Source organism: Osmerus mordax, unplaced genomic scaffold (genome assembly GCF_038355195.1).
Source record: "Osmerus mordax isolate fOsmMor3 unplaced genomic scaffold, fOsmMor3.pri Scaffold_231, whole genome shotgun sequence".
Taxonomy (NCBI): Eukaryota; Metazoa; Chordata; class Actinopteri; order Osmeriformes; family Osmeridae; genus Osmerus; species Osmerus mordax.
Window position 1 is genome coordinate 1 of NW_027120543.1, and position 19,903 is coordinate 19,903.

Below are 19,903 nucleotides of genomic sequence, written 5' to 3' on the forward strand. Positions count from 1 at the left end.
TGGTGTTAATGAAGAATTCCAATGAATAGTAATGATGTATAAAGTAGGAAAAAACAAGTCACATTTTTGATCTCAGAGTTGCTAATCTGCATAGGACTTTTATGAATGAGTAATTTAGCAATCTAGGAACGTATATTTTCTCATCTGTTTTCGTGGCGTTGTTTAACTGTTACTAATAAGTGGATGTCGATAGCTACGTTAAAAACAGACACCAGCGCTTTCAGCGACACGTTTGAAGAGGCGCGCGTCCTCTTCTGGTCATCGTCCAGCAGCAAATCCTCACTGTATCCAAGATGTGAATTCAGCGCCTGGTGTCAAATAGTATTTGAAAAATCCTTCAAATACTCAGAGCTTTGGTCTGTTGTGTTGGATGGGACTCTGACTCGATTGGTAGTCCATTGTTATGTTGCTAGAGGCAATTATCGACAAATCACCGATAATAATTTGAACTGATTTCATAACGAGTGCGTCGACCCGGATCGGGTGAAAGGATTATACACAGGTACTTCAGTCGACAGAACCAGGAAATCAGTGTGTCTGATGATAAGTGTTCTGTGAGTGGATGTGTGTTTATATAGTAATGGCTGTCTATAGAGGCGTGGCCCTTTCCTGTCAGTGTAAGCACTACATACTGTACATACAGTAGTACCAGGTAGACCCGTGACCCGACACAATCACTAGTCACACACACACACAGCATTGCATAGGAACTGCACTAATTGTCATGGAGACTCAGGTAGTTCACTGGGCGGTTTGTTTAAGAGGGTAGGGCAGCACCAAGGAGTGGAGTCAGGGCAGCGAGTGGGAGGCTCCAGCCCTCCGTCCCGCGCCGGAGCGATCGTCCCGTCGCCCCCCTCGGATGAAGCACGTCGTGTTTGTTAGACTCACGGGGAGGAGAACACGCAACGTCCGTTGTCGAAGTTCACTAGCGTTGATGAACTCCTGGTCGTGTTTGTGGGGTCCAAACCTGAGAGGAAGCCACAGTATTCTGGGAAATCTCATCTGGACGTTTTCCCTTCCGTGTTTTTTTTTGGGGGGGGGGACTCGTCTATTTTGTTCCTTGAAATGTGGCTGTTGGGATATCGTTTTTCATCTCTGTGACACACAAAACTGCATTTCCTCACCCTGTGAATCCGAGGTAGCAGACACCGGTGCTTTCCCGTGTTCAGTTCTGGAATGTAACTAGAATAATCACCCGCTCGTATTTTCTTTGGCAGGTTTAAACTGGAAGCTTAGCAGCTGAGATAAAAGAGATTTCGATGTCTCCAGTCGAGCATCGGAGGAGCTCTCATCTGCACAGACTACATTAGCCCCCATCTGGGGTCCTCATGAGCTGTCTATACCGCCTCCCTCCCTCATCCTCCTCACCCATCTGAACCAGCCCTGCTCCTTCCTCTCTGCTCCGCCCAGCGGTCCTACCCCAGCAGCTGTGTCTTGGTTCTGCTCTGTTCTCTGGGACGTCTCTTAGATAAAGACACATGGGGGGGGGGGGGGGGGGGCAGGGGGGGCAGGTCAGATCCACGCCTGGTCCTGATGGGTCCTGTGATCTCCAGACTAGCATCGCGTCGCCAGGGAGACGGCAGATGAGAGGAGACATGTTAGTGGAGAGACGGGGCTGTGAGGAATCAAAGAGGGTTTTAACTAGGGCACAGGAGGCTGCTGGGGAGAGAGGGAGGGAGGGAGGGATGGGGAGGCAAGGACTATGGCAAAAGCTTAGAGAACATCTGAACACCCACTCTCTCTCTCTCTCCGGCTCCTTCTCTCTTCCTCGTCTCTATCTCTCCGTGTGGGGTCCAAACACTCAATAATATATAGCATTGCGGATGAGGCGACTGGATGAAGATGTGAGGTGTGAATCTGGGTCTCATACATAAGGTATAACCTAGAAGATCACACGTGCACCAGCTCGTTTGCGTGGAAGCGTGTGCAGGGGCACAGACGTACTGTGAAGCTTGTGGCGAGCGTGTTCCGCCTTTGCAGCTCAGCGCTCAGACACATATTTACATTTAGCAGACGCTCTTATCCAGAGCGACTTACAGTAAGTACAGGGACATTCCCGCAAGGCAAGTAGGGTGAAGTGCCTTGCCCAAGGACACAACGTCATTTGGCACAGCCGGGAATCAAACTGGCAACCTTCAGATTACTAGTCCGATTCCCTAACCGCCACCATACGTAGCCACCTGACTACGTATACCTGAAACTCTGCCGCCTGAATCAAGAGAGACCTCAACCCCTCACGTTACGTTAGGCACGTCCCTCCTCACCCCCCATCCGAACAGTTTGACCCCGTGACCTTGGCACGGTGGTTTATGTCATTCCGTAGTTCCAGGAAGCTGAAATGGCCTTTCCCCCCCCGACGTGGGAATGCGGCTGTTTTGTCTCTGCTCTCCGCCATCACCGAGTTGTCATCCCGTTCTTTCAGAATCAATGTTGGTCCTCTGTCCTGGCAACACCTGGATACACAGGTGCGTGCGTTTGTTGTCCTACGGCAGATAGACTTGAAGCGTACGATTTACTTCACCACTAAAGAGAAGCCACTATCTATCTAAAGCACAGAGGCTTAGATGTGAAACAACATGAACTGCATACTGTGAATGTCTCAGAAACCCAGACGTTGTGTCCGAGCGTGCGTGCCTTGTGAGAGCCGAACTGTACCCCGCCTTTTGGAAAAGGACACAAACGCAGCCAGTTGAAGATTGAAGACAATGTCTGAAGATGTATAAAACGTGTGCAGTTGGCATTTGTATGTGAACGGTTTATTTTGAAGAAAAAAACTAGAGAAATCAATCAAACTGCATCGGATCTGTAAGAGTTGACATATCAGTAAGGCCTTACATCAAGACTTCTGATTGGCTAGTGCAGTGTGGACGGAACACTACCGGCCTATGCTGTGTCTGATTGATGAAAGGCCTGTCGTGATTGGCTTATCGTTTTTGTAACTGTCCAATCGGAAGGCTCTGATGTACTTCTGTAACAGGTTAAATGAATCGCGTTAACGCGGTCAGCGTTTATCGGATATGAATGTAGTTCTCGCTTCTAAGTCATTAGAATTCCTCATATTCAGAAACCAATGCTCTTGGTAGATATGAATGATTTGTCTTCATGTAGGTTATGACATTATAATTATTGTTTTGTTTGGAAGTTCAAATGCATTTTATTTTCTTTGTTTGATTATCGTTTTTTTTTTTTATCTTGTTGTATTAAGGATGGTGATGACCCCGGTGCGTGTATGAGAATGACGATACGACAAATACACCATGTATTTATTGCACTTTGTGATTTCGGTGTGCTTTCTCTCTCCTTTCTTGCGAGACTCCCGAAAGCTGTGAATTTTATCATGGACACTGTATTGTTGAACCTGAGCTGTAAATATCTCACCAGCACAAACAATATGTTTTGTAGTTTCACAACAAATTAAAAAAAAGGTCTTCTCTTCTGCTCTTTCCTGTGTTTTATTGCATTTTCTTCTTGTGTCATAAAGGAATACACGTTATACACTAAAGAACAGCATTGACCTAATACACCTATGTGTATGTCTATTGTACAAAACGTTTTTTTGTGTTTTGATAGAGATACAACACAAAGTTAATGAATTACAACCATACACGCTTCTTTTCATGGTAGCCCTGCCTGTGATGTTGACAGTGCCCACAAGATGGCGGTCATTGGAATCACTGGCGGTTGGAGCACAACAACTTTTCTTCTTCGTTCAGTCTCTACTACTCTGCAGCCGGTGTCAAACACCAAACATTTAGTTACCTAGCCAAGTCACAAACATTTACTTTATTTATATACTTCTTCGCACTTTGTTTGAAAATGGGAGACCCAGTAACCGAATACACATCCCGGCTTCAACAGCAGGTCAGTCGGAATAGCTGACAGACATATTTCTATTTGGCTTGTAGGAATACAACCTATACGCGTTTGAGCTAGCTGGCTAACCGCTACTAGCACCATGTGGGTTCATTGCTGATGTAATAGAGAGTAACTTTACCGTGGCAGCTAGATCTAATGCGCTTTAAGAACCATTTCTGTTTGACTCTCTTTTCAATGTGACCTTCTGTCTTTTCAAACTAGTTGATCAGATAAAGGACCAGTCGACTAGCAAGCTAGTTCAGTAGCTAATGTCTACGTTGCAGCAACCTCATCATTCCTACTGTACTGACTAACTTGGCTAATTCAAACATGCCTAACATTTGATCCGTCACACTAATACGTCAATGTGTACCATTCATTAATACACCATATCATAAAATGTTATATCCATATAGTAATTTATTAAGTCATTCTGCTTTCCAGACACTTTCAGTTTTGCTTTGACAGGGTTGTCATAAAGGTAGATCTATCTACGCATTAACAAATGTCAAAGTCCAGGAAACGGCCGAAATTATATTACCTAGCTTAATCAAATGACAAGAAGCGCCCGGTTAACATCAAAATGTCATCAGGATTTACGGTTTCTCTCGGTGTAGGAGCGGGACATCAAGACGCTTTCTGCGGAGATCGAAGGACTGAAGAACCCTCCGAGCCAGCCGGTCTTGTCCCCTAACCTGGACGAGCTGAGAGAGGAAAACGCCAAGCTAAAATACCGACTCAACATTCTCAAGAGAGTAAGTGGTGCATGGCCCGTCGATGTTGACTTTGCCTTACCTTACTCTGCTGTACATTTATTTGTAATCCGAATAGCCTCGCTAAACCATATCGATGGTGCACGCTAACGTTCTAACTACTTCTTACCTAAACAGAATGTAAACCAGGTAGACCAAAAAATTGTCTTAAATGTTTTAAATATGTTTTGAAAAAGATTATGGCCTATCGTCCGGCACTCTCCCAAAGTCTGTGTTGAATTGTCCCAAGCATCTTTTTCCATCGTTCCCGGGATGACTGGAAGCCTTTAACGTCGAGCCCTGCCCCCCCTCCCCCTCCTTCCACCAGAGTCTACAGGAGGAGAGGAGCCAGTGCAGTAAGACCATGATGAACATCAACCAGCGTCTGCAGGAGGTGTTCGGGGAGGCGATCCGAGCCGCCTGCCCCGACCTAGAGGACCCTCCCCTGGCCGTCACCCCCAACCAGCAGGCCAAGTTCGGGGACTACCAGTGCAACAGCGCCATGGCCATGGCCCAGGTTAGAGGAACGCTAGCACTGGTTCTGCCACAGAACCGAAGATCGACATACTCGGATCTGTGAGAGTCAATGTTCACATGACGTAAACATTTGATTTATTTAGCAGATACTTTGATTGGTTTGGGGTATGTTTATACGCGTATAGAGCAGTGGTCCTCGGGACCCACTGTCCAGCATGTTTGAGATGTTTCCCTGCATACACCGACAGGCAGGAGGCTCTCCAGGAACAGGGCTAGAGACCCCTGGACCACAGTGTAGGCTGACCATGTTGGGCTTGGTGTGCTTCAGATGATGAAGTCCAAAGGGTTGAAGGTGAATCCCAGGGAGATCGCTGAGAAGATCGTCCAGAACCTCCCCGACAACGAGCTGATCGAGAAGACGGAGATCGCTGGACCAGGTTTGTGAAATGAGAAAACAGTCAAACACTGTGAGGAAGGGATATGACAAGCTATTCAGCTACAGGTGATGAATACAGGTGATGAATACAGGTGATAGCTACAGGTGATAGCTACAGGTGATAGCTACAGGTGATAGCTACAGGTGATAGCTACAGGTGATAGCTACAGGTGATAGCTACAGGTGATAGTCTTCCTGCTGCTCCCACATGACACCTGTCCCTTTTCAGGGTTCATCAACATCCACCTGAAGAGGACCTTTGTGTCCAAGCTGCTGACCAACCTGCTGGTCAACGGGGTCCAGCCCCCATCCCTGGCCTCCAGGAAGAAGGTGTGTGTGTGAGGCAGGGGGGAAGGACACCTCGGGTCATCTGAGGCCAGGGGGCGAGGAGGCCAACACCATCACCAGGAGAGGACCACCAGATAGACTGTTGAGGCTGATGACCGTGTGTGTGTGTGTGTGTGTGTGTGTGTGTGTGTGTGTGTGTGTGTGTGTGTGTGTGTGTGTGTGTGTGTGTGTGTGTGTGTGTGTGTGTGTGTGTGTTCAGGTGGTGGTGGACTTCTCCTCCCCCAACATCGCCAAGGAGATGCACGTGGGTCACCTCCGCTCCACCATCATCGGGGACAGCATGTGTCGCCTGTTTGAGTTCCTGGGCTACGACGTGCTGAGGTGAGCGCCAGGAAACCTCAACACACACACACTATACACAACACACACCAGCATACCACAATCACACAGCACACTAGCACTACTAACCAGCCTGTGCCCTCCAGGTTGAACCATGTGGGGGACTGGGGAACCCAGTTTGGGATGCTCATCGCCCACCTGCAGGACAAGTTCCCAAACTACCTGACTGTGTCCCCGCCCATAGGAGACCTGCAGTCCTTCTACAAGGTACACACACACAGTCACACACACTCACTGTGGTCATGGAGGTGGAAACACCTTATAGGTCAGTTCAAGCCTGAATCCTCTCTCTTCTCTTCCTCCCCCCCGTCTGTGTCAGGAGTCAAAGAAGCGTTTCGATGAGGACGAGGTCTTTAAGAAGCGAGCGTACCAGTGCGTGGTCAAACTGCAGAGCAAAGAGCCGGAATTCATCAAGGCCTGGAACCTCATCTGTGATGTCTCCAGGAATGGTGCGCGCGTGTGTGTGCGCGTGTGTGTGTGAGAGAATGTTCTGTGTGCGTGAGAGTGTCCTGGATGAACTCACTGAGAACTGCAGTAATGAGGACTTATCTGATGTTCTAGAGAACGTTCATTTCTGTCAGTGTAGTGTACTGTATCGATTCAGCTTAATTGAAGTGTGTGCTTGCTTGTGTGTGTGTGTGTGTGTGTGTGTGTGTGTGGAAGGGCACAGCCGGCCCCAGGCTGCGGCGCACTATCATGTGATATCTGTGAGGAGCTAGACCTACTCACCCCCTCTTTCCCCCCCTCCCCTCCCTCCCTCCTCCAGAGTTCCAGAGGGTGTACAGCTGTCTGGACGTGCACATCCTGGAGAGAGGGGAGTCGTTCTACCAGGACATGATGACTGCGGTGGTGCAGGAGTTCGACCAGAAAGGTCAGCCTGCCGCCGAACCCCCCGAACCACGCTCATCTCTTATTAACGGTGTCTCTGTGTGTGGAGAGAGTCTCCCTGCATCTCCTCAGCGGCAGCAGGTGTAGTGTGCTCTTGTGGCCGCCAGGGGGCACTGTTGTACTAGGAAAATACTGATTCTCCACCTCTGGTTCTCTCTCTGTGTGTGTGTGTGTGTGTGTCCAGGCCTGGCTCAGATGGACGAGGGCCGTAAGATCGTGTTCTCCCCGGGCTACAGTGTGCCCCTCACCGTGGTCAAGTCTGACGGCGGCTTCACCTACGACACGTCCGACCTGGCCGCCCTGCGCCAGCGCCTCTTCCTGGAGAAGGCTGACATCATCATCTACGTCACCGACAGTGGACAGGTGAGGGGGCGGGGGCAGGTGAGGGGGCGGGGCCTAGCAGGGCGCCACATCGTCGTGTAGCAGGCGCTTTTATCCAAAGAAATGTGGAGAGGGGGGGGATTTGAATCTGCGATCTTTTGATCTGGGTTGTTGTAAACACTGCTATACCCATTTTCTGTGTGTGTGTGTGTGTACCAGTCCTCTCACTTCCAGCTGGTGTTTGGTGCAGCTCAGATGATTGGCTGGTATGACCCCAAAGTGACCAGAGTGGAGCATGCAGGCTTCGGAGTGGTGCTGGGGGAGGACAAGTTAGTATATCTCTCTCTGTCTCTGTATCTCTCTCTGTCTCTCTCTTCCTCTCTCTTTGTATCTCTCTGTCTCTCCCTCCTTCTCTCTGTCTCCCTCTTTTCCTCTCTGTCTCTCTCACTGCTATCGGCGAGGCCTCCTTCGGCTATTCAATTAGAGGCGTCCTGGTTTATGAGTCAGTTAGCTGAATGTATGGAGGTGTCCTGTGCAGCTGTTCCTGGCTCGTTAGACAGAGCCCCCCCCCCCCTCCCCCCCTCGTTAATTAAATACTGTCCAGCACCGCCCTATCTCAGGGAGGGGGGGGCACTAACGGGCAGTAAACGCTGGAGGGGGTTATGGTGGCTGTAGGAGCTAGATGAATATAAAGGACTTTTTTTTTTAAAGTTATGTTTGTTAGTGGCATTTCTGCCTTTATTGTTTGTAAGTCGTCACAGTAGAGAGAGAGGCAGGGAGAGAGGATGACAAGCAGCTGTTAGCAGATCTAACCTGAGGTGTGTGTGTGTGTAGGAAGAAGTTCAAGACTCGTTCAGGAGACACGGTGAGGCTCATGGACCTGCTGGAGGAGGGTCTGAAGAGGTCCATGGACAAGCTGAAGGAGAAGGAGAGAGACAAGGTGAGGAGCCGCCCTAAGGCTGAGACACAACCACTCTCTAATACACACACATACTGATTAACATATATATATATATATATATACACACACACATATATGTTGGATACATTCTGTACGTGCTCAGTTAACTAGCTACAGAGAATTCTAATCTTGACCAGAAGCTCCAGTGAGGATGAAGCCTTTTCCCTGTAGGAGGTCTGCTTGCTGTTTGCCTTCTGAACCAAGCCTATAATTGTGAAGGATATGGAAAGTTACGCATGCCGCATTAAATCATGCGGGGGAAAGTTAGCAGGCGTGTGTAACCACGGCGCTCCCGGAGGCGTCATCAATTTAACAAACGGAGGGAGAGAGAGACGCTTCTGAGCTCTGCTGGGTGTTTTATTTGGTGAAAGCAGCAGGCAGCGCTAACCCCACCCAGGGCTGCACCCCCCCCCCCCCTCCTGCTGCTTTGGCCTGATGCCCAACCCTGCCACCTGCTCAGCCAGCTCCCTCTGCTCCCCCCTCTCCTCCCTCCCTGTGCGTGACGGACTGTTTTCTGTGCTTCCCCCAGGTCCTGACCCCCTGTGCGTGACGGACTGTTTTCTGTGCTTCCCCCAGGTCCTGACCCCCTGTGCGTGACGGACTGTTTTCTGTGCTTCCCCCAGGTCCTGACACCCGAGGAGCTGACCAAGGCCCAGCGCTCGGTGGCGTTCGGCTGCATCAAGTACGCCGACCTGTCGCACAACCGCATCAACGACTACGTGTTCTCCTTTGACAAGATGCTGGACGACCGTGGCAACACGGCCGCCTACCTGCTCTACGCCTTCACCCGCATCCGGTGAGTCTCGTCTGGGCAGCAGGGAGAGAGGTTGCCCCCCTGCAGGCTACCAATCAGAAGGTTGCCGGGTCGACTCCCCGGCCGTGTCAAATGACGTTGTGTCCTTGGGCAAGGCACTTCACCCTACTTGCCTCGGGGGGAATGTCCCTGTACTTACTGGAAGTCGCTCTGGATAAGAGCGTCTGCTAAATGATTACATGTAAATCTAAACCTGTGTGTGTGTGTGTGTCCGCTCAGGTCGATCGCGCGGCTAGCCAACGTGGACGAGGCGTCCCTGCGGAAGGCGGCGGGGAGCACCGAGGTGCCGCTGGCCCACGACAAGGAGTGGAAGCTGGGCAGGTGCCTCCTGCGCTTCCCCGAGATCCTCCAGAAGATCCTGGAGGATCTGCTGCTGCATACGCTGTGCGACTACCTGTACGAGCTGGCCACCACCTTCACCGAGTTCTACGACAGCTGCTACTGCGTGGAGAAGGACAGACAGACAGGTGCGCGGCGCGAGGAAACTGTCTGTAATCGTACAGGGTGTGTCGCTTAAAGAGTTATCATCAACAGTCACGTCCATCATCGTGAAACACCCCCCCCCCCCCCCCCCCCCCGCTCTCTCTCTCTCTGTCGTGTTGTTTTGCCAATCCTCTGAGGTGTTGGTTCTCCAGACTCATGCAGCGATTTTAAATCTCAATAAGCATCCAGACTTTGTACTCTGCAGAGGGGGGAGAAAATGGGCACTGAATGAGGAAAAACACAGAGGGCATGCTAAGTATGTTAGCGTAGCTAGAGCTATCCTTCCTAGTCAACATACCGAGTTATTAGCATACACCCCTTGGATTCAGATGCTAATTCTAAGTCTTATTTACCCAGGGTGAGTTAGCATTAGCATGCTATTGGCATCCCAGGCTGCTTCCAAAATGTTAAACTAACATGGCTAGCATAGTGTGAGTGATAAAAGTCCACAGCTGCACATTGTGTATTAGATGTGATGTACGTATTTTCATAAACGTTAAACAATGCTACTAACCAAGCCTGAGAAGTTTGTAGGTCATTTCCTGGGGTGGGGCATCTTGTTCTCTGCGGCAGCAAACGTCCGTACCAAAACATGTACTTTGTCTCTATCTTCCAGGTGAGGTGATAAAGGTGAACATGGGCAGGATGCTTCTATGTGATGCCACGGCTTCCATCATGGCTCAAGGCTTCAACATCCTGGGCATCAACCCTGTCCAGAGGATGTGACCTCATCAACCCTGTCCAGAGGATGTGACCTCAGCAGTGTCGCCACGGCTGCCTTCCCAACATGCTCTTTTTTTTAAAACTGTAAATCAAATAAAAGGACTTCCTGTAAAACGATGTCATCAGGGTTCTCTGCATAAGGTCACAGCTGCTGTCCTGGATGAGTTAAACTCAACATGGTTATTACAGTCAATCCAGATGGGACAAAATAGGGTTTAAATTGAAAGGTAGAAAAGGAGGGGGGTTACCTGCATTTACAGGGATTGTCTATCAAAAAGGTCAGCAAACTGTCACTTCTTTTGTAAGTATGATAAGGCAGAGTATTCAGTTTTATAACTTGGCATCAGCAGAAACAAAACGTACGTTGTCCTTTGGCATTTAGTAGTGTCATAAGGGCTATTACACTGACTAGAAAGATACTTTATAGGAACAAGGCCACAACGGCATGGGATCAAATCCAGCACAGAGCGTAGAGGACAAACACATCCGTGGGCCCAGATCCCTGTATCAACAGCACACTCCCCGACTGTCCAGATCCCCTCTCCCAGCTGGACAGTCGGGGAGTGCACTGCGGCCACAGGAGTCTGAAAAGAAAGTTACCTTTTATCAGTTTTATTTATAAGTCAAGTTGTATTTACAAGTCGAAGAGCAAAAATTGAGCAGTAAGAAGATCCTTCAGCCAGATTCCTTCAGCCACCCAACCTCACCCCTAGCGCTTTTCCAGGATGAGGGGGGGGGGAGGGCAGAGATGACAGTCACTGAGGAGGGGAGGGGAGGGAGGGAGGGTACATATAGCTGACTGGAAGATTATTTTCCTCCACGCCCCTACCACGCCCTCACCCACCCAACCTCACCCCTTGTGTAAACATGTGTAACCCTAAAGTTAATGGGTGGAACTTGTTAATCTACCACGGGGCAAACAGCGCAGTTCTTTAGTTTAAGAGTTATAAATTGTTCTCATAAATACTTTCCCCCTTATCAATCTTGTTTGATCGTCTCAACTCTGGTTCTTTATACCTCACATTCACGTCTTAGTTATTCGCTGATATGATATTGTGACCGTCTCTTAAACTGCTTTAGGGGGGGATAGCATAATGCGATCTGGGAGATGAATCAATAAGATATGTAAATATGTATTATGCAAATAGGGGATAAGTGGGCGTTTTGACAGCATGGATAATTCGCCAAGCTTTTGGTAACTGTAGCAACAACAAAAAAAGATTTGTAAAAAGACGGGGAGAGAAAAGCGAGATCAAGAGAGAAGAATTGTTGGTAGTCATCCTCGTCACGTGCCACACTCGGTAATCTCCCGAATGATGTCGACGCACAGTGACATGTCTTACGCCTGTCTGCCAAGCCGCTTCACCATAATAAACATTAAACCACAACAACACGCAGGCCTCGAGAAATGCAACGCTTTAATTAGCTGGTGCCGCTTATAAACTTTGATAACACACAAGGATATTCTCAAGGCTTTTAGACATATTAAATAGATCTCTTTTGTATTATTGAATGCAAATATTCAGTTAAATATATATATATATATATATAATGATTTTGAGTAAAATCACCCACACACTGACGTCTATGTACAGTTAAGGTAAAGGAAAAACATCCATCAAGTTAAATACAGTATTAATCACCATGGTAACAGCAGACAAGCTATTTGGTGGCATTTAAGATAAGAATACCATTAGGCAGTCAGGCAACACACTGTTGAGTCATACAGAAACACATAAGAAGTTAACTGGCAAATTATACTTTTGACAATGTATAAATAGATTATAATGCCAAACTTACAAGTCAAGGGGTAAAGAACCAGGAAGTAAGTCTCTCGCAATGTCAAGCCCACAAAATAAACTTTCTCAACCTGAGAGAGAAACATTTCCTGGATACTCGACCGTCCCTCCTCTCAAAGTGATGGCACCTATGCTCCTGAGGTATATTAGCTTGTCAAGCTGTCACACGGGCCTGGTTTACAATCGTAAAAAAGAAAACAGTTTGAGGGCTGAACGACCGTGTCAGAGACCCCCTTCCAGGCAACAGGCCTAAAACAGTCAGACGGATCGTTGAGGTGACAAGCTCTTGTGTCAGTCTTGATCAAGCTTAGCCTCTCCCTCACTACATTTACATTTAGTCATTTAGCAGACGCTCTTATCCAGAGCGATTTACAGTAAGTACAGGGACATTCCGCCGAGGCAAGTAGGGTGAAGTGCCTTGCCCAAGGACACAACGTCATTTTGCACGGCCGGGATTCGAACTGGCAACCTTCAGATTACTAGCCTGATTCCCTAACCGCTCAGCCACCTGACTCCCCCCTCAGTAATCGCTCCCAAACTCTTTCTCTTTTTCGCTTAGTTCCTCTCTCTCGCCCACTCACACACAGTCTCTCTCGCTCACTCACTCACAGTCTCTCTCGCCCGTACTTCTGAGGGGAAACGGTCGGCCCCTCAAATTCACAACCGTGCCTGAGGTAAGATAACAAGTCTCTTCTCCAACATCCTCCACAAACGTCTGTCTGTCTGTCTGTGGTTCAGACGCTCCGGTTCTGGCTGGTTCTCCCGTCCCGCCCCCAATGGTCATCCCCGACCAATGAGAAGCAGCTATCTTGGGGTTACCGGTGTCATACCCTGACTCTGATGGTCTGTATTGGTCCGGTTCCCGGGCCTCTGGTTCTGCCTGCGACCGGCGGAGGCTGTTCTCATATCTTCTCTCTGTTCTCGAGTCTGAAGGAGTCTCGGACTGCCAGCAGGCCGCAGGCCAGCAGCTGCCCCGCCCGCCTCTGGTGCCAGTCCTGGGTGCGACCCCTGGAGGACGGAGGTCAAAGGTCATTCGCAGGCCAGCTGAGCACAGTCAACACAGGGGGCCCAAAAGTCAACGTGTGCCTCGGGTGTCATGCCGGCTAACAAAAAAGCATGTCGACGGTGTGGATGAGAGGTACTTAAACTGAGGAGAGGGTTTAATCAATTCAGCACATGCAAAGCCTCTATTCAGAGACAGAAACTAGATGATGAGAGTTGAGTGGACCGATATGATGATACATTCGAAGTCTTGAATCGAGGCTGTCCACCTTAGACAGGACTATCGATAACACCGAAATATCCTTGGGCCAATTTGCCTGACTGCAAATCAACACCTCGTCTTCAAACTCCTCACTCAAACGATTTCCTCGCTCTAGAATTAGGTCATTATTTCTTTACATCCCACGAAGCACCTCTGCTAGCAGCGGGGCTCGTACTTCCCTTACTCCCTGGGAGTTTGAGAGAGCAGTTTCCTGCCAAGTCGAAGGGCCTGGATCAATCTTTCTAGTCTGGCTCTCTGACGCATCGCAGACTGCAGAGCTGTGAGTGCCTTCCCCACGATGGACTAACAAGCACTCAGAATTAATGTCGTAATCTCACAGCAAATAAACGCCGGACCTCGCTGTGTCTACGGATCCCCTCCGCCTGGAGAGAGAGAGAGCGCTTTGGAGTGCGACGGGGAAAACGAGCCAGAGATTTGCTCGGTTCCAGCCTCTGAGTTTGGATGAAATGGAGTGGAGCTCAACCCCGTGGAGATAATCATAATAATACGAGAGCCTGGTGTCTGCCTTGGCAAAACGGCTCACCACGCACCCTCCCTCCCAGCATCACCGTGTTGGAACGGGGCGAGGCGTGTGTTTGCACTTTGCACATGAAGCCGAGAGGGAGAGAGAGATAGAGAGAGGGAGAGAGAGAGAGGGAGAGAGAGAGAGAGGGAGAGAGAGAGAGGGAGAGAGAGAGAGGGAGAGAGAGAGGGAGAGAGAGAGAGAGGGAGAGAGGGGGACGAGAGAGAGAGGTGGCGTCTGGCTTCCTGCCCTCGGATCGCTTGATTGAAATCGCAGGCAAACAAAGGAAGCGGCAGGAGGGTTCTGGAGAGACGCTGCCGTCGGAGCCCGACCGGGGGGGGGGGGGGGGGGGAGAGCGAGCGCGAGAGAGGCGGGGGTGGGGGGGTGGGGGGGGGACACGACGCGACGCTTCGAAGCGAAACTAAATCGTTGGAGCGACGGGACTCCATCTCTACCACCCCCCGTCCCCCCTCACCTACCTGGGGTCAGCGCGGCAGAGGTGGGTGAGCCGGCTCCTCCTGGCTCCCAAGGGCTCCACCAGGTAGAGACAGGAGAGGACCTGCGCCCGGACCCCCTCCCCCGCCACCTCAGGGCGCTCTGTGGACACGGAGGACAGGTAGAGGGGTCCCGACGCTTGGTCACACTGCCACCTCCTGGAAGGGAGGGGGGGGGACAACGTTACAAACAAGTTCCAACCGGCATATTTTAGCCCCAAGTTCAGGATGACTCATAGCTTCACATCAACAGGTTATCCCGACATAACAGAGTTAGTTGCTGGAGTTTGACTCCTCTGTACTCTGGGCTCTCCTCTAAAGGACTCCGCGGCCCACTAGGCCGTGAAGCCTGGGCCTTGCCTCGGCTCATTACCTCAGCAGCAGGTACTCCTGCGGGGGCCGGTGCCCCAGGCCGTGGTCCCTGCTCTGGAGGAGGTAGCGGTAGACCTCCGTGTCCTTGGCCAGGGTCTGGAGCACCGCGGCTTTCTGGAGGTTCCCCTCCCAGAGGCGGTGTTCCCGGAGGAGGCGCCGGTGGAGGTCTCCGTGGGGGGCGTCCACCTCCACCGACCCCCGCCACAACCGGAGGGGACAGCCATCGCCCACCTGGGGGGGGGAGAGGGAGAGAGAGAGAGGGAGAGGGAGAGGGAGAGGGAGAGGGAGAGGGAGAGGGAGAGGGAGAGGGAGAGGGAGAGGGAGAGGGAGAGGGAGAGGGAGAGGGAGGGAGAGGGAGAGAGTGAGTGAGTGAGTGAATAAAGAATGAGGCTTCGACCACCATCAGTCCCTTCCTCTGACCTTCTCTCCCCTGCTCACCTTCTTGGAGGCCAGGTCGACGTGCTCCGGGCCCGAGCTCGACTCCCAGCCCCGGGTCCTGACCCTGGCCTCTCTGAGGAGCAGCTGGGTGCTCTGCTCCAGTCGCAGGCTCTCCTCCTGCTCCTCCTCCTCTGCCCACAGAGACTCCTTGCTGATGCTGGCCAGGGCCTGGCCGGGCCAGAACTCTGGCAGCTTGAGAGAGATGGAGATGAAAGAGAGGGAGAGGGGGGTAGAAAGTGCTGTTAGATATCCCAGGACCACCCTCATGCCAGGATTAAGAGTTAACCGCGTAAAAGTGACTCAGTGTTCCACTTAGAACGTGTGAAGTTATTCAGTATCACGTGTGTGTGTGTGTGTGTGCATGCATACCGTATGTGTGTGGTTGGGTGGGTGTGTTGTGGGCTTGGCAGGCACACACACACACATGCAGTGCACATGTGCACACGAGTCAGGGAGTCAGGTGGCTGAGCGGTTAGGGAATCGGGCTAGTAATCCGAAGGTTGCCAGTTCGATTCCCGGTCATGCCAACTGACGTTGTGTCCTTGGGCAAGGCACTTCACCCTACTTGCCTCGGGGGAATGTCCCTGTACTTACTGTAAGTCGCTCTGGATAAGAGCGTCTGCTAAATGACTAAATGTGAGTCAAGATGCGGGGGCGTGGCAGGGAGAGCGTGTACCTGGAAGAGCCGGTCGGCCTCGGTCACCATGTGGACCAGACCCTGCGTGGCCGCAAGGTTCTCACTCAGGTCCCTCGGGTCCGGACGGCCCAGACTGCACTTCCTGTGGCTCGACCTGGAGACACGAAACAGGAAGCAGCAGGTCAACGCACAGGGAGCTGGGGAGCAGGGAGCTTTCGTTCTGCTCTCCGGTTCTCTCTCATGCTTTTTATATCTCTCTCTCATCCTCATTCTTTCTATCTCTCTCTCTCATCCTCATCTCTCATTCTCTCTCTCTCATCCTCATCTCTCATTCTCTCTCTCTCTCATCCTCATCTCTCATTCTCTCTCTCTCTCATTCTTTCTAGCCGTCTCTAGCTTGACAGCTCGAACCAGCTGTGTGGTGTTACAAGAAGAGCCCCCCCCCCCCCACACACACACACACAATGAAATCAAAGCCAGATGGGTGACAGGTCAGGGTTACGCAATCCCCCCCACCCCTCCACACCCCCTCCTCCCTCCATGTTATCTAGTCATTACTACCCCTGTCTGGCCTCTCTTGCTGTCATCCCAGGCCACTTTGGAGAGCGCCACTTCAACATTAAGCAAATCTAGCTAACAGCATGTGTGTGTATGTGTGTGAGGGGGCATAAACACTGCTGATATACATTCGAAATGCAAGCCTGAAGCATGTAATGCAAACTGATGCAAATGCACACAGAACAAGTCTCAGACAGACACAGTCACAGGCGCGCTAACCCCTTTACAATTTCCTCTTTTGTCATTTCATCCAAAACACACATGCTAACCCCTTTGGTCATTTCATCCAAAACACACATGCTAACCCCTTTGGTCATTTCATCCAAAACACACATGCTAACCCCTTTACAATTTCCTCTTTGGTAATTTCATCCAAAACACACATGCTAACCCCTTTGGTCATTTCATCCAAAACACACATGCTTAACCCCTTTGGTCATTTCATCCAAAACACACTTGCTAACCCCTTTGGTCATTTTTAGGTCATATTTCGGTCGTTTACCATCCAAAACACACATGCGAACCCCTTTGGTCATTTTTAGGTCATATTTCGGTCGTTTACCATCCAAAACACACATGCTAACCCCTTTGGTCATTTCATCCAAAACACACATGCAAACACCTTTGGTCATTTTTCTGTCATTTACCATCCAAAACACACTTGCTAACCCCTTTGGTCATTTTTAGGTCATATTTTGGTCTTTTACCATCCAAAACACACATGCTAACCCCTTTGGTCATTTAATCCAAAACACACATGCTAACCCCTTTGGTCATTTCATCCAAAACACACATGCTAACCCCTTTGGTCATTTCATCCAAAACACACATGCTAACCCCTTTGGTCATTTTTAGGTCATATTTCGGTCGTTTACCATCCAAAACACACATGCTAACCCCTTTGGTCATTTAATCCAAAACACACATGCTAACCCCTTTGGTCATTTAATCCAAAACAAACATGCTAACCCCTTTGGTCATTTCATCCAAAACACACATGCAAACACCTTTGGTCATTTTTCTGTCATTTACCATCCAAAACACACTTGTTAACCCCTTTGGGTCATTTTTTAGGTCATATTTCGGTCGTTTACCATCCAAAACACACAAGCTAACCCCTTTGGTCATTTCATCCAAAACACACACTGCTAACCCCTTTGGTCATTTCATCCAAAACTCACACACGGGGATATTAAGCGACATAACACAGTGTTACAGAACTCACACAACTAAGCTATTTGGGAGCCAGATCTCCCTCCATCCCTCTCCTCATCCCCCCTTCCATCCCTCTCCTCCTCCCCCCCTCCATCCCTCTCCTCCTCCCCCCCCTCCATCCCTCTCCTCATCCCCCCTTCCATCCCTCTCCTCCTCCCCCCCTCCATCCCTCTCCTCCATCCCCCCTTCCATCCCTCTCCTCATCCCCCCTTCCATCCCTCTCCTCCTCCCCCCCCTCCATCCCTCTCCTCCTCCCCCCCTCCATCCCTCTCCTCATCCCCCCTTCCATCCCTCTCCTCATCCCCCCTTCCATCCCTCTCCTCCTCCCCCCCTCCATCCCTCTCCTCCTCCCCCCCCTCCATCCCTCCTCATCCCCCTTCCATCCCTCTCCTCCTCCCCCCCTCCATCCCTCTCCTCATCCCCCTTCCATCCCTCTCCTCATCCCCCTTCCATCCCTCTCCTCCTCCCCCCTCCATCCCTCTCCTCATCCCCCCTTCCATCCCTCTCCTCCTCCCCCCCCTCCATCCCTCTCCCTCATCCGCCTCCCCCTTCCATCCCTCTCCTCCTCCCCCCTCCATCCCTCTCCTCCTCCCCCCCTCCATCCCTCTCCTCCTCCCCCCCTTCCATCCCTCTCCTCCTCCCCCCCTCCATCCTCTCTCCTCCATCCCCCCCTTCCAATCCCTCTCCTCCTCCCCCCTCCATCCCTCTCCTCATCCCCCCTCCATCCCTCTCCTCCTCCTCCCCCTCCATCCCTCTCCTCATCCCCCCTTCCATCCCTCTCCTCCCCCCCCTCCATCCCTCTCCTCCTCCCCCCCTCCATCCCTCTCCTCCTCCCCCCCTCCATCCCTCTCCTCCTCCCCCCCTCCATCCCTCTCCTCCTCCCCCCCCTCCATCCCTCTCCTCATCCCCCCTTCCATCCCTCTCCTCCTCCCCCCTGCATCCCTCTCCCCCCCCCCCCCCGCTCCTCCTCCAGTGCAGCGCACCTGGCTGTGGTTCTCTCCCTCCTCGGGGTGTTCAGGTGGAACAGGGAGGGGGCCAGGCACACCGCCAGGTTGGCGGGCGTCATCTGGTTCTCCGTCACCATGGAGACCACGTCCCGCAGGAAGAGGAGGAGCGCGCGGAGGGCCTCCCGGTTCTCGTCCGGCAGGAGCAAGATGGCCGCCTGGGCCGCCGCCGTCTGCTCCTCCTGGGGGAGGTCTGGAGAGGAGGAGGGGAGGGAGTAGGAGGAGGAAGGGAGGAGAGGAGGGGAGGAGGAGAAAGGAGAGGAGGGGGGAGGAGAGAGAGACGAGAGGAGGAGTAGGGAGAGGAGGAGTAGGGAGGAGGGGAGAGGAGGAAGAGAGGAGGAGAGAGGGAGAGAGGAGTAGGGGAGAGGAGGGGAGAGGAGGAGGAGAGGAGAGGAGAAGAGAGGGAGAGGAGGAAGAGGAGGAGTAGGGGAGAGGAGGAAGAGGAGGAGTAGGGGAGAGGAGGGGAGAGAGGAGAAGACAGGAGATGCAAGGCCAGGTCTGTCACCACAGAAGATGTATTTAAAATTCAAGTTATAGTGAATATCGAAATTTGGGAACAATCTGTCAAATTAGCCATCGATCACTACATCCCAAAATAGTCTGTGGGTCTGTTGGGAACCCGGCCGTGTGTGTGTGTGTGTAGTTTGCTCGTCTTTCAGAAAGCACTGCCAGGTCAGCGTACTCACACTGGTAGATGTGCAGGAAGGTCTCACACAGCCTTCCAGAGAACACGGGCTCCGGCAGGTCTCTGAAGTACTGCTTCACCATGTCGGCCACGTCGAAAGCTGATTGGCCCTCGAAGGACACGCCCTCGGGGTCCGCCTCCACCATGTCGCGCAGGTATTGGATGCGAGACTTGACCCCCGACTTCCGGAACAAGCCCACCTGGGAGAGGAAGGAGAGAGTTAGGAGTGTGTGTACAGAAATCACCTTTCTGTGTCTCCAGTAAGTGACTCATACCTGCATGTGTGTGTGTATGTGTGTGTGCAGTCACCTGGTCCAGACACTCTCTCCTCAGGTACACCATGGCTCTGAGGATGCTGGGAGGAAGCGGGTCGTCTGTGTGCTGGATGCTGTGGAGGAGGGGGCCCCCGAACACCCTCCTGCCCCTCACCTCCGACAGCTTGGTCTTCCTGGGGGGCTTGGGCACTGTCCTGGGGGGGGAGGGAGGGAGAGGAGAGGGAGAGAGAGAGAGAGAGAGA

At 51.5% G+C, this 19,903-nt stretch overlaps 2 protein-coding genes across 2 annotated transcripts; one reads left to right on the forward strand and one right to left on the reverse strand.

The window, feature by feature from the left end:
• The first annotated feature begins 3,743 nt into the window (after nucleotides 1-3,743).
• On the forward strand, nucleotides 3,744-10,908 carry rars1 (arginyl-tRNA synthetase 1). The gene is made up of 15 exons (XM_067232168.1): nucleotides 3,744-3,861; nucleotides 4,473-4,610; nucleotides 4,936-5,124; nucleotides 5,413-5,521; nucleotides 5,750-5,850; nucleotides 6,068-6,189; nucleotides 6,294-6,414; nucleotides 6,527-6,656; nucleotides 6,974-7,078; nucleotides 7,280-7,458; nucleotides 7,636-7,745; nucleotides 8,251-8,356; nucleotides 9,001-9,173; nucleotides 9,411-9,658; nucleotides 10,291-10,908. The coding sequence occupies exons 1-15, from the start codon at nucleotides 3,817-3,819 to the stop codon at nucleotides 10,398-10,400; spliced, it is 1,986 nt and encodes a 661-aa protein (XP_067088269.1). The 5' UTR covers nucleotides 3,744-3,816; the 3' UTR covers nucleotides 10,401-10,908.
• Nucleotides 10,909-11,806: 898 nt separating this feature from the next.
• On the reverse strand, nucleotides 11,807-19,855 carry LOC136939544 (stAR-related lipid transfer protein 8-like; the record flags this gene model as incomplete). The annotated part of the gene is made up of 8 exons (XM_067232167.1): nucleotides 11,807-13,204; nucleotides 14,463-14,636; nucleotides 14,851-15,080; nucleotides 15,288-15,479; nucleotides 15,964-16,078; nucleotides 18,681-18,894; nucleotides 19,388-19,586; nucleotides 19,696-19,855. Coding segments are annotated over 8 exons (1,390 nt in total), but the record flags the coding sequence as incomplete, so codon positions are not given.
• Between the last annotated feature and the right edge of the window lie 48 nt (nucleotides 19,856-19,903).

What these genes read in the sequence shown, in the direction of transcription:
- rars1 (XM_067232168.1), top strand. Translation starts at nt 3,817, where the DNA reads ATGGGAGACCCAGTAACCGAATACACATCCCGGCTTCAACAGCAG. An exon ending in ACCTGCAGTCCTTCTACAAG is followed by an intron (nt 6,415 to 6,526) that starts GTACACACACAC and finishes CGTCTGTGTCAG; the next exon opens with GAGTCAAAGAAGCGTTTCGA. An exon ending in AGGAGAAGGAGAGAGACAAG is followed by an intron (nt 8,357 to 9,000) that starts GTGAGGAGCCGC and finishes TGCTTCCCCCAG; the next exon opens with GTCCTGACACCCGAGGAGCT.